This window comes from Rutilus rutilus (assembly GCF_951802725.1).
Source record: "Rutilus rutilus genome assembly, chromosome: 1".
NCBI lineage: Eukaryota > Metazoa > Chordata > Actinopteri > Cypriniformes > Leuciscidae > Rutilus > Rutilus rutilus.
Genome location: NC_140209.1, coordinates 2,594,011 through 2,608,271, shown reverse-complemented (window position 1 = coordinate 2,608,271; position 14,261 = coordinate 2,594,011). Strand labels below are relative to the sequence as shown.

The window sequence follows — 14,261 nt, the reverse complement described above, 5'->3', positions numbered from 1 at the left end:
GCACCTTATTATCTTCTTTCTTCCTTAGATGCCGTTTATCATGGCGCTCTAAGGTTTATATCAAATTGTAAATCCTCAACTCATCACTGCACCTTGTACCATAGAGTAGGTTGGCCTTCTTTGTCTACCAGAAGAAAAACGCACTGGTACTTAATTATTTACAAAGCCATCTTGGGGTTGTTGCCTTCTTATCTCTGTTGTTTTGTGCAGCAGAAAATTATCAAGAACTATTCTCTTCGTTCGCAAAACTTTTATACTCTTTTTGTTCCTTTTGCTCGAACTGAGTTTGGTAAGAAGTCTTTTATGTATGCAGCGCCGTTTGATTGGAATCTCCTCCAATCTAAATTAAAATTAGAAAATCTACTGACTCTGGACCGTTTCAAATCAGTTATCCGGCAAATGGAAGTTGATCTAACATTATGCAATTGCTTTTAAGGTTTTTTTTTTTTTTTTTTTTTTTTTTCTCTAATCTGTTTGTGTGATGTTTATCTGTGATGTAACTGAATGTATTGCTGCACATTTTGGCCAGGACACTCCTGTGAAAGAGATTTTTAATCTCAGAGAGCTCTTTTCTGGTTAAATAAAGGTCTAATAATATGTTATGTTTATAAGTATTTATACCATATATGGTGCACTTATTATAAATGTTGTAAATACTGATTTATTTTTTCACACAGGTAAAGGATTCTCACAGGTAAAGGATTCACACAGGTAAAGTAATCAACAGGTTTATTTGCAGAAGTATGTGATCGCAGCGATGGAAGCAGGAGAGTAACTGATGAATACAGTGTTCAGGATAGATGTCTGTTCTGAAATGGAGATCGAGGCAATGACTGAAGACGGATGAAGGAAGCAGATGACTGAAGACAAGTTGTTCAGGTAGGTATCGTGCAGGTAAGGAGTCAGGTAAGTGCATGCAGGTGAGGGCCAGAGAGGATGATGGGTAATGTAGTGAGGAGGTGGTGACTAGCTGGTGACCGTGACAAAGTGCACCATAAGTGAGTAAAAACCCTCACCATTTATCCGGGCTTGGGGCCGGCACTGACCTTAAATATAAATAAATAAAAATATAACTTTAAAAATAAATATTTTGTAAAAATGAAACATAAATACACATACTACCACTAAAAACATTTTTTTTTAAATACAAAAATACAAAATATGGGCTAACTTTACATCTAAAAGAGTGAAGTGAACTTTTGAACAAAAGAAATGGACTGGGGCGTACTCGTCCAGCCACTCGAGATCTAACCCCTCCCCACGGCACGATTTACGACTCACCCCACAGTCAAATACTCCTGATCAACAATCTAAGATTGTGTACAGATCCAAAGGACTTAAACAAAGCAATCCAGCGAGAGCATTATAGACTTCCAACAAAATCAGATATAACTAGTTCAATGAGTGGAGCATGTTACTTTTCTAAATCGGATCCTCATCCGGGTTTTATCAGATAGTGCTAGATGAGGAAAGCTCAAAGCTATGCACCTTTAACACGCCATTTGGAAGGCATTGTTTCCTAAGGTTACCGTTTGGCATCAGCTCAGCCCCAGAAGTATTCCCCAGAACCGTGCGGCAGCTACTCCTACTTTTCGAAGGAGTAGGAGTTGATGATGTAGTAGTATGGGTCCGCACTAAGGAAGAGCACGATGCAAGACTTCGCAGGGTCCTAAATCAAGCACAAAGAACAGGGTTAAAACTGAATAAAAAGAAGTGTCAGTTTGGTGTAAGAGAAATCACATACCTGGGAGAGAGACTGTCTGAAGAAGGGGTACAGCCGGACAGAGAACAAATCCAGGCAATTGAGGAAATGCTGGAACCAAGAGACGAGAAAGACCTGCAGAGAGCCTTAGATCAATTACACACACCTCTGCTTAGCCATGAACTGGTCGAAAGCTGATGACGTAACATCCGCCGTAGGCCCCCCCTCACGTGATACTGATTGGTCGATTGATAAGCCTAAATCTGATTGGCTAAAGAGTACGACTCCTCTGTGTAGGGAGGAGTGCGCTGCCAGGAAAGTCTCAAAAACACACACACACACAACCAAGGCGATTCACACACGTGAATGACGATTTGCACATTCACATTCAAGGATAAACTCGTACATTTTAAACATTCAAAGGTTTTTGTGCACAGTTGTATTTCTACGAATTGTGTTTTGCATTTGTGAAAATATATTTTACGAATATATCATTTCATTTTGTGCACGTGAATTGCTTTTTGTGAATGTATATTTTTTTCACGCACGTGATTTTTTTTTTTGGGTACGTGAATTAGGTTTCATGCATGTGAAACTGTCTACGCATGTATGAATCTTTTTTTTGCGTGAATAATATTTGAGACTAATCTGCTTCCATAAGCAGGTGTCGCTGTGTGCATTCTGTTGTGGCAATTTTTCATTAAACAATCATCAACTGCGTAAGAGACACTCTGAAATTCAAATGATCATTAAAAAAGTATTTTATTCTTGCAAGAAGGCCCAGTTGCCACACAGAAGTCATTAGTACAGTCTGTGGAACAAGTGCGACGAAGGGAGGGAGGGCAGAGGAGCCTTTATATCTTTTCCAAGGTCTCTTACAGGCCGGCTCTTATCTATAGAAGGGAAGGTTTCTCTGCTAGTGACCTAATCCTGCTGAGTTTATTCCTACAAACTCAGAAGTCCCAAATGGGACCACCTCTGATCCCAAGGGGTCAGAGGTCCCTTTTACAGCTGTCTCCCCCTTTGTCTCACAATGTTCACATTAATCATTATATTGAAAAATCAGGAGCACACCTAGAGTGTGAAAATTAAAATTCCCATTACAATTCCAAACCTGGAGAAATCAACCACTTTTACACACATCAGGCTGGAAAGCTTTAAAGCTTCATGAAGCTTCATCTCACCATCACTACCTTCAGGTTCACTCAGCTCAACAGTTATACGCTATATTAGCAATAATGAGTATTTTCATCCTTTATTCTGAGACCTGTCTGAAATGACTGGTGTTAGTGGCGTGTCCCTTAAGGCTTGGTTAATGTCATTGCATGTTTTTAAAACATTCATATATATCCATCATTTACAGACAAAGCATTATGAAGTTATTCTCTTACGGTTTGTGATGCTGCTGTCAGATCAGTACAGTTCTGCTTCATGTCTCAACTAAAGTTTCTTCACAAACTGTGCATTTCCCCTGTGCACTTCAGCGCTATACAGAGAGATATATAAGTTGCAGGGCGAGCTCAACCTAAAGCCTAGTTTGAGCTTGGCCTGTGAACTTAAAAGGGATAGTTCACCCAAAAATGAAAATTCTGTCATCATTTACTCTCCCTCAAGTTGTTCCAAACCTGTATGACTTTCCTTTCTTCTGCTAAAACACAAAAGAAGATATTTTAAAGAAGGTTGGTAATTAAACAGTTGCTGGTCCCCATTGACATCCATAGTATATTTTTTTCCTACTATGGAAGTCAATGGGGTCCATCAGTCGTTTGGTTACCGACTTTCTTCAAAATATCTTCGTTTATGTTCAGCAGAATAAAGAAAGTCATACAGGTTTGGAACAACTTGAGTAAATGATGACAGAATTTTCATTTTTGGGTGAACTATCCCTTTAAAGGTCATAGGAAGAGAGTGTGTGTGTGTGTAGCTATCGCTACATGACATGTTTAAGGGTGTTAAAACCACATGTGTTTTTGAAGAGAACTTGGAACATCTCTTGCTTCACAGATAGAAAAGGTGTGAAGCCGAAGAGAGGTCAAAGGGAACAGGGGAACTTTCCATATAGAGCTTTTGGTGTGTGTGCTGCATAAGTCATGAGTGATAAGATCTGTAGATAATCTGAATATGTGCTTTCACAAGCTTATGTTAGTGAAGGGACTCGGATAAGTCCCAACCTTTACCTTATAAGGGAATTAAGTGTACTAAGATGAAAGCCCATAGATAGAAGGCGGCCCAAAAAAGAGGGTTTTTTCGGGTCCACAACTCGGGTGAAGACTCTCATGTGTTTATTATTCTGAATCTTTTTAACAAAGTCATGTTGTGGTGATTCGTAAAACTTGTTAAACAAGTCTCAGAGTAATTTTCCCTATTATTATTTCATGAATTTAGTAATGAAATATTAATGCTAGCAAACGCCCAGTGCATTCGAACTCCAGATTGATCTGGTTCGAGGCTCCGCCGTGTGTGTGTCTGTGTGCGCGTGTGTGTGTGTCTGTGTGCGCGTGTGTGTGTGTCTGTGTGCGCGTGTGTGTGTCTGTGCGCGTGTGTGTGTGTGTGTGCCGAGGACCCTTAATCGACATCAGACATCCCTAATCTGAAAGGTAAGGGAAATGTTTAATTTAAACAGATTATGATTATGTCTGAGAATGATTTATGTGTTACAGCGGTAAAAAAATACAACAAGCTTCATGTATTGAGTGTTGGCTGTAAACCCGTGATCCAGGAACATCCGGATTAAATAATCAGATTCTAAATATATAGTACTTGTAATTAGATTACATTACATTTTAATATACTTGTAGTCAGACTACAATTACTTTGTGTCACAGACATCACTGGTGAAATAAACATAAAGCCTAATGTTGCAGTGTATGATGGGAACCACCAATCAAAGCTCATCCGTCCTTGTTGTGCATACAGTTCGACACAACTACACAAGCATTTTTTTTAACCGAACGTTAACGTTACTCTGTCAACAGCCTATTGTCTAAATTACCGAGCTAACAGAGCTACGTAAACTAAGAGCGAACATGAGAGCACCCGACGGCAGACGTCAATAAAGCAGCGTAATGGAATAATCTCCCGATCAAACTCCGCTTCCCGAACTTTATAAACTGCCTCAGGAACCCAGTTAAGATACAAAAATCTATTCAACAAAAATAGCGATGCAGTTAAGTGTTTTTCACTCGGCTCAGCCGAACCCTCTCTGTTGCTGTGTGGAGCAGCCTGTGTCCGTCACTCACTCATCCGGGCATGCACTGCGGTCTCATGAGGAAACGCAGCTTTTTGACAAAGTTTTTCTTGTTCCCGAATACAAAACATGTTATTTGTGCCTTTCCGAACACCATATTCGGGTTCGTCTCCACCCCGATGCAATGTCTATTATTTTCTAATTTGATCTTTCAACTTGTCTGATTATCTTTATTAACTGCTGTGCACGATTAATCGGTTCGTCTCGAGGGGGTTGAGTCCTGGTGGAAGACCTTCACCAGCGTCTTTCTCTCCTTCTTCTCCGTCTTGCGAGATCTCTTTGTGTGGTTCCTCTGGAGGTGTTCAACTACAAGATCGCCCATAACAATCTCAACTTTGTCCAACACTCAACACATTACATGGGGGTTTTGTAGAGGAAAGTTGAGTGTCACTCAGAGTCAAGACCATTCAAGACCACAGAGCAAAATCCTCAGTGTTAAAGTACACAGTTCAGAGTCTATATGAGCCCAATCTACAGAGAGGACAAAGTTACACTGGTATAGTGTCACTATATAGCAACAGATGTAAACACTCGGTTGGTCAGATGAGAGGAAGTGAATAACCACAGGAGGAGCTGCTGATGTTTAAAGGAGGAGCTGTAACTATATATAATGAAGAGAAAGACTGACAGAAACAGAAAATGGCTGATAAGTGTGATCTGTGTCTGCTGGGACTGATCATTCTCTCTTCACTTCTCACAGGTAAAGAAATCTGTATTTTCTCTAAAGACATTTAGTGGAATTAGTCTGGAAAGAGTTCATTTGAACATGCTCAGTTTATTCTTGCACACATTCACGTTGTGATCTCAGAGTTGTGTATTGATACACACAGATCATACTGTATTATTCCTGATACTGGACATAGTGTCACTCAAACATCTGATGATGAAGAATTATCTTCATATTAAGAGTGTGTCAGTGATTTGAACAGCTCTCTGATAAAGACTAATAGTTTATTCTGGAGAGTGTGTTGTTTGCTTTAAGTCAGGAAAAATACTATGATTTAAAACTTCTGCTTTTTATGCTGGTGTGTTTTATGTTTCATTTATTAATATATATCATAATGATCACTGAGATATACTGTGTTTCAGGAACCAGTGGAGTGGATGATGTGTTCATCAGTTCTGGTGAAAATGTCTCTCTGTCCTGTAATAAAGCTCTTTCTGACTGCAAATCAACTACATGGATCTACTCTAACAGACATTCAGGGAGAGTTGAACTGATTACTGGAGGGATAAAGAATAAAGACACAGAGAGACATGAGAGACTGAGTCTGGAGTCTGACTGCTCTCTGAACATCAAGAACGTCACAGGAGAAGATTATGGATTATACAGCTGCCGACAATCTGTGAATGACAGACCACAAGGACCTGTTGCTTATGTTTATCTGTATGTTCTTCATGGTAAGTTTATGATTATGTGGTCAATTTAAAAAGGGCAGATTCTCCCTTTAAACTCAGATGATGAATGAAGAGTCTGTGATTTGTGTCTTGTGTTCAGTTTCAGTGTCTCCATCATCATCTTCATCATCATCATCATCTTTATCATCCTCACAGACTGAGATCAGTCCAGGCCGCTCTGTGACTCTCTCCTGTCAGTTGTATTCATATTATAGATTCTCCTGTAATTATTGGGTCAGTTCTAGGGGATTTGAGCTGTTGTGGGTGAATCAGGCTGGTGTTGATCTGAAGACAGACTCCAGATATCAGATATTATCATCATCAGATCAAGATCAATATCGCTGTATCATCATCACTCTGACTACAACACTCCTGAATGAAGATGACAACAGAGAGTGGAGATGTCAGCTTACTCGCAGAGATCAACTCTTGACCTCAGTCAGATACACTGTCAAGTATTCAGGTGAGAAAACACTCTTTTCTGACAGATTTGTGAAAACTTCCACAGATTGGCTCTACTCTTTCTGATGGCTTCATACGTTTTGGAGTTGGAAAATATTAGTGGTCAAAGTCATAAACTGCATAACAATCCTTATAATTCCCAATATTGGCCTCCTACATGGGTCATACATGATATATTGCATAAATCAGACGAGTGTATTAAAGCCTAGTATGACCCATGTAGGAGGTCGGCTTTAGGAATTATAAGGCTTATGTCCTTCATTCAAGCTGAAGGTGTATTTGCAGAAGCTCAACTGTGTTTCACTCTCATATAAACCAGGAATAAATTATACAGTAACACAGTAATACAGTTATACAGTAATACAGTACAGTCTCTTCTCAACTACTGCCACTGTAAACTGTGATGATGGAACACAAACTGCAGGTCATGATCGATATGAACATAGGCAAGGCAAGGCAAGGCAAGTTTATTTATATAGCACATTTCATACACAATGGCAATTCAAAGTGCTTTACATAGAAGAAATTAAAATAATAAAAAGAAATAAGAATAGTTAAAACAGTTTAGAAGAATACAAAATAAAATACAGTACAAACAGTCGGACGAACATTGGCACAGTGCTCATTCAGTAAATGCATAGTTAAACAGATGTGTTTTGAGTCTGGATTTGAATGTGACTACAGTAGGAGCACATCTGATCTCCTCTGGAAGCTGGTTCCAGCTGCGGCTGGCATAATAGCTAAAAGCAGACTCGCCATGCTTAGAGTGAACCCTTGGTATTTCTAGCTGATATGATCCTAATGATCTGAGTGATCTGTTGGGTTTATATTCAGTGAGCATATCTGCAATGTATTGAGGTCCTAGGCCATTGAATGATTTATATACCAGTAATAATACTTTAAAATCAATCCTAAATTTAACTGGGAGCCAGTGTAAAGACCTGAGGACTGGTGTGATATGTTCATATTTTCTGGTTCTGCTCAGAATCCTGGCGGCAGCGTTCTGTATGAGCTGCAACTGTCTTATGGTCTTTTTGGGAAGGCCAGTGAGGAGTCCATTACAATAATCCACCCTGCTGGTGATGAAAGCATGAACAAGTTTCTCTAAGTCTTGTCTGGAGACAAAGCATCTAATTCTTGCAATATTTTTCAGATGATAGTATGCTGATTTACTTATAGCTTTGACATGACTACTGAAACTAAGGTCTGACTCTAGTGTCACACCAAGATTCCTGACTTGATGTTTAGTTGTTTGACCCCTAGAGTGAAGGTATGCGTTCACCTTGAGAACTTCATCTTTGTTTCCAAACGCAATGACTTCAGTTTTGTCTTTGTTTAACTGAAGAAAGTTTTGACACATCCAACTGTTAACTTCATCAATGCATTGGCACAGGGAGTCAATGGGGCTGTAATCGTTAGGCGATAGGGCTAAGTAGAGCTGTGTGTCGTCTGCATAGCTGTGGTAAGAGATTTGGTTCTTTCTCATTATTTGGCTCATTGGAAGCATGTACAGGTTGAACAGGAGTGGTGCAAGAATTGAGCCTTGAGGGACTCCGCATGTCATGGATGTCCACTCAGACTTATGGTCTCCTATACTCACATAATAACCTCTCCCATCTAAGTATGACCTGAACCATTTTAGGACTATCCCAGAAAGCCCCACCCAGTTTTCCAGCCTGTCCAGAAGTATGTTATGATCGACAGTGTCAAATGCAGCACTGAGGTCGAGTAGCACCAGCACTGATAATTTGCCTGAATCAGTATTTAAGCGAATATCGTTTATTATCTTTATGAGCGCTGTCTCTGTGCTGTGGTGTGGTCGGAAACCAGATTGAAAATTGTCAAAGTATCCATTCGAGCATAAGAATTTGTTCAGCTGATTGAAGACAACTTTTTCAATGATCTTGCCTATGAAAGGAAGATTTGAGATCGGTCTATAGTTGCTTAATATGGTCTTATCCAGATTGCTCTTTTTCAGGAGGGGCTTGACAACTGCAGTTTTTAGGGAGTTTGGAAAACTCCCAGAGAGAAGTGAAGCATTTACCACTTCTAGAAGATCTGCTTCTAAACTGTTTAACACACTTTTGAAAAACGATGTGGGAAGTGTGTCAAGAGCGCAGGTTGATGTTTTAAGGTGCTGTACGGTTTCTTCCAAAATTTTGCCATCAATTTCTTTGAAATCAGACATAGTAACTACTTTCTCAGGTGGTCTGATCTGTCTGACCCCAGCGTAACTCAAGGATGTGCTGATCACCTTTCTGATATTATTGATTTTCTCAGAGAAGAAAGAAGCAAACTCACTGCACTTGCTGTCTGAGAGCATTTCACTGGGAATCTGGCTTGGGGGGTTTGTCAGTCTCTCTACAGTAGCAAAAAGAGTGCGTGTGTTGTTTAAATTGCTGTTTATAATATTTGAGAAGAAAGTCTGTCTAGCTTTGCCTAGTTCCATATTGAAAGCATGAAGGCTGTCTTTGTAGATGTTATAATGGACTACAAGTTTTGTCTTCCGCCACATGCGCTCTACTTTTCTGCATTGTCTTTTCATATTTTGCACTGCTGTTGAGTTTCTCCAAGGTGCCTTTTGTCTGCCACTCTTCTTCCTGGCTTTCACAGGAGCAATATCATCAATTACACCTTTAACTTTTGAGTTAAAAGAATCAAGGAGAAAATCAACAGAGTCTGCAGATATGCTTGGTGTTAAGGATATAGCCTTCATAAATAGGACACTAGTGTTCTCATTTAAGCATCTCTTCTTGACAGACACAGATCTCGCTTCAGTGGCAGGAGAGATCAATATATCAAAGAAAATACAGAAATGATCAGACAGTGCTACATCCTTAATAACAATCGATGAAATGTTTAGACCCTTACTGATAAGTAAATCTAAAGTGTGTCCACGATTGTGTGTGGGTCCATGTACATGCTGAGTCAGATCAAAAGTTTTTAAAACAGTTTTGATTTCTTTTGCCATATTGTTTTCTCCATTATCTATATGGATGTTAAAATCTCCAGCAATGGCAAAACAGTCAAACTCTGAGGTAATTGTTGATAACAGTTCTGTAAAGTCCTCAGCAAAGGCTGGAGAGTATTTTGGAGGCCTGTAAATAATGAAAAGTAAAATGCGTGGAGCACCTTTTAACACAATACCCAGATATTCGAAAGACAAGTAATTACCAAATGATATTTGCTTACATTGATAGATATCTTTAAAAAGAGCAGCTAGACCCCCACCTCTCTTAACAGCTCTGCAGACACTCATAAAAGTAAAGTTAGGAGGGGCTGCTTCATTGAGGATTGTTGCACTGTAGCTGTCTTCTAGCCAGGTTTCATTTAGAAGCATAAAATCCAGGTTGTTTGTGGTTATTAAGTCGTTGACTAGAAGTGATTTATTTTTAAGTGAGCGAATGTTTAAAAGAGCTAACTTAACAGACTTACTTTTCCCCACAGCAATATTAGATTGACGTGTAATAGGCACCAGATTAGTTGGGTTTGCTGTACGGCTATTGAAGGCCTTAGACTTTCTATCATGTAATAGAACAGCAATAGAGAAAGATACAGGCACACTGGGTTCCCGCTTGTTTTGTAAACATTTGAGAAAGTTACTGTTATCAGAGCGGGCACCCGACACATATCACTGAGAGCTGGTATCAGTTGTTTTTGGTTCACCTCGAGCTGATGGAGGAGGGTGTGGGCCCTGGCGTTGTGGCAGAGGCCGAAGAGCTCTCACAGGAGGAGGGGGAGGGCGAGCTGGGCCCGCAGGCTTTGGTGGTAGTGGTGCCTGTCTTTTTTTAGTTGGTATCTGGGGGCTTGCAGCAAAAGAGTGGGATAGTCTGGTTCCAGCATGCACCAGTTCTTCCATTTTCTGTGAGAAGCAGAGTAGTGGCGTTGCAGGAGAGAGGGAGAAAGTGTCTGGTGAAAGGGGCTGTTGCTCTGGTGTTATAGGAGGCTGTAATATGCTGTCCTGGCTTCCCTGGCTGTTTTCCAGGAAGTTGTCCTTGGGTGCTGAATCTTCAAGCAGTTCTGATATGTCTGTCTGTGGTGAGCTCTGTGTGCAGGGCTCAGCTGAGATTGAGTCCGTGAGCAGAGGTTGTTGTGGCGGAGTGGTGTTATCATGTCCATTTTGCTGCTGAAGTGAAGTCCCGTGGTCATTCATACTGTGTCCAGGTGTGTGTGTGCCATTCAGATTGAGTGGATTGGCACAAACCGCAGAAGGATGATTTAGGGAGAAGTAGATATTGTCCTTTAACACTCTTGAACCAAGTTTGTTTGGGTGATGGCCGTCCCGATGAAACAGTTGTCGTTGACTCCAGAAAAGATTGAAATTGTCAATGAAGTTCACTGCTTTTATATTGCAGGTTTTTTGCAGCCATGTATTAAGCCCAAGCAACCGTGAAAACCTGTTTGTTCCTCTTGCTGGGAGAGGTCCACTGATGAATGTTTGAACTTTCAGTCTTTTAAGTGTTTCAAAAAGTTCATTGAAATCCTTCTTAAGGAGTTCTGACTGCTCTTTATGAATATCATTCTTCCCCACATGTATGATGAGTCGATTTGCAGTCTCATGTTTCATCACAATGTTCTGAAGTTCCCTGTTTATATCAGAAGTTGTTGCTTGTGGAAGGCAGCACGTAGTTGTGTCCCTGCTGCTAATGTTTCTGATTATGGAGTCCCCCAATATCAGAGTCCTGGGCCCGGCTGCGCTCTGAGCTGAGTGCCGCTGTCTGCTCGACCTTGAGCACCAGTTAGCATCAGTGTTAGCTACTGGCCCATTCAGTCTGTGTTCGATCACATTCATCACATTTGTGGATTCCTCATTTACATTCATTAGTACTTCAAATCTGTTCTCAAGATGTATAGGCAGTGGTGGCAGACCAGTGTTTGCAATCCTTGTCAGAGCTGTATCTGGGGTAGAGGATGCTACTGCGGCAATATGTGATGCTCGTGACAATCTGATGTCTCGAGTGCCTTTGGGTTTAGCTCCCTGTTTGTGCCATCGATTTGTAAGTCGATCGGCTTGTTTCTCTACCTTTCGAGGAGTACTAGTTTCATGGGACTCACCGGCTGTATGCTGTGGGTGTCCATGACGAAGCTCTGTTGTGTGCTCCGTCTGGTTTGGTGGTCCCGTAAGTAACTTTGTTTCTAGAACTGCAATCCTTTGTAAAAGTCTGTGGCAGTTAGTGCAGCAAGTAGATTCCAGAAGAGGCATTTTCTCTTATCCTTGTAGGCAGTTGTGTTTTCCTTTCCCGGTATGTAAGCTGGTCGGGTAAAAGAATTCTCAGTTTTTGTAGTAATCCAAACTTTTTCGTATGAGCACTGTGCTGATTTGCTGAAGTTAAAATTAGGTGATAAAAGGAAATAAAATAAAGGAAATCAAATATAGAAAAAATAGGAGATAAAATGTAAAAGCGATAGAGCAAAGCGCGGAGCAGTAAGCAAGAGCGTCCGAACAGTAGCTGAGCAGGAAGTAATCCTGCATATGAAGTAAACATATGATGTTAATGTCCTACAGGTGATGCGTCTGAACATTCATCTTCTGCAGATCCAGTCGCTTCACCAACACTGATTCCAGTCAGAAGCTCAAACTCTGAGAAGACATCAAGCCGAACTACAGCAGCAGCTCCTACACAAGGTTCATGATCACATGATCACTGTATAAATAGATTTATTTTTGGTGAATGGCGATAGTCATTCTCCTCCTGACAGCTTGAGAGTGAAGTAAGAAGATAATAGATGACAGACTCGTGCACATATTCATCATTTCTGTGATGTGAAGCTCCAGTATTATGTGATGATGATGTTGTGTATATGTGGCATTATGTGTTGAACTGAACTAACAGACGTGATCCACAGATCCAGCTGATACAGCATCAGAAACTGGAGTCAGTGTGACTGCTGGATCATTATACAGAGGTACGACACGTTCATTTATACTGACAGCTTTATAACATTAAACTATCAGTCAGTCTGTAAATGCTTCATCAATAACTGTTGATAGTTGAATACCCTTGACTTCAGTCATGTACAGTTTCTCTTCTTCCTCTCATGTTTCCTGCAGATCCTACTGTGGAATATCTATGTATTGACGGCATCTAAAACATGCAACGTTTCATGTAATGCACAAATATTGATGAATCAATATAAAAAAAACTGGTACTGCGTTAGATTAAACTGGAAAGGCTCATCGTACTTGCATATTGTTGTCCTATTGTAAGTTTAACTGCTTCTGTTGTTCTCATTTGTAAGTCGCTTTGGATAAAAGCGTCTGTAATGTATGTAGATGTAATCCATGTCTATTTTGTATATCTATCTTGTATATTAATCCTCTTACTTATGCTTATTAATGTTGGTGTCTTGTAAGTCCATGCGGGCTGGGCTTAATCATACGCATGACACAATAATAAAACTTCATTCATTCATTCATTCATTCATTCATTCATTCATTCCATAAAGTTTAGAAAGTTTTTTGTGTGCAAATAACAGCCAAGATTTATTTTCATTTAAATGTTTTTTATGGATATATTTTCCTACAGTGTTGAAAGTCATTCTCTTGCGCTTCATATGTAAACTGCTTTAAATATAATATTAATACAGTAATGGACAGACTAAGACTGTATAATCTCTCTCTGTTCTGTGTGATGGAGCTGATTTGAGGATTCTTGGATCTTGTCTGTTCATTCCTGTTTTTAGCATCTTTTTTCATTTTGAATGATTGCTACAAATTTTCTTAATAAAACCTCTGCAGTTGTGTTTAATAAGCTTCAATAACCGAGAGCAGGGCCGTCTCAGTTTAGGGGCGCTTCTGAAGCCAGACTCGTTGTTGTCCAGGAGGATGTTCTGTGTGAGAAATGTAGATAGTTGGTCGAAAACGACTCGTTCAAGTGTTTTAGCAAAGTGGTCCAGAAGTTCAGGGAGGCGGAAGTTAAATCAGTGGTGCTTGAGAAATACATCCCAGATCTTCCAGAGCATTTGTAGTGTTGATAAAGGAGTCTGGATCTGATATATTTCTCAAGGCTGGAGAGAGTAAAGCAGAACGTTATAATCCATGTGTAGAAACTGTGTATAGTCAAGTCACCTTTATTTATATAGCGCTTTTTACAACACAGATTGTATCAAAGCAGCTTCACAGTGATAACATGAAAATAATACAACAAAGTTTGTTTCTAGAAGTAAATTGCTTCATCGTCCACCCTAAGTAAGGCAGATCAATAATATTGTTGAATATTAAATGTCCCCAACTAAGCAAGCCAAAAGCCAAGGCAACAGTGGAGGAACCAAAACTCCATCAGTGACAGAATGGAGAAAAAACCTTGTGAGAACCCAAACTCAGTCCCTCAGTTCTCCTCTGGCCAACCAGACAACAGTATATGCATTTCTCACTTGTTTCACGCATGTAAAGCCACACTTCACTGTGGGACACAGTGTGCGCTTTATTTGACCAAGCTGATGCTTATAATT

General features: G+C 40.1%; 1 protein-coding gene across 1 annotated transcript; it reads left to right on the top strand.

Annotated features, from left to right (window-relative positions):
* Positions 1–5,490: 5,490 nt before the first annotated feature.
* Positions 5,491–13,229, top strand: LOC311286320 (uncharacterized protein). Its single transcript, XM_084402477.1, has 6 exons — positions 5,491–5,649; positions 6,039–6,350; positions 6,448–6,810; positions 12,316–12,435; positions 12,657–12,716; positions 12,862–13,229. The coding sequence occupies exons 1-6, from the start codon at positions 5,589–5,591 to the stop codon at positions 12,897–12,899; spliced, it is 954 nt and encodes a 317-aa protein (XP_084258603.1). The 5' UTR covers positions 5,491–5,588; the 3' UTR covers positions 12,900–13,229.
* Positions 13,230–14,261: the final 1,032 nt, after the last annotated feature.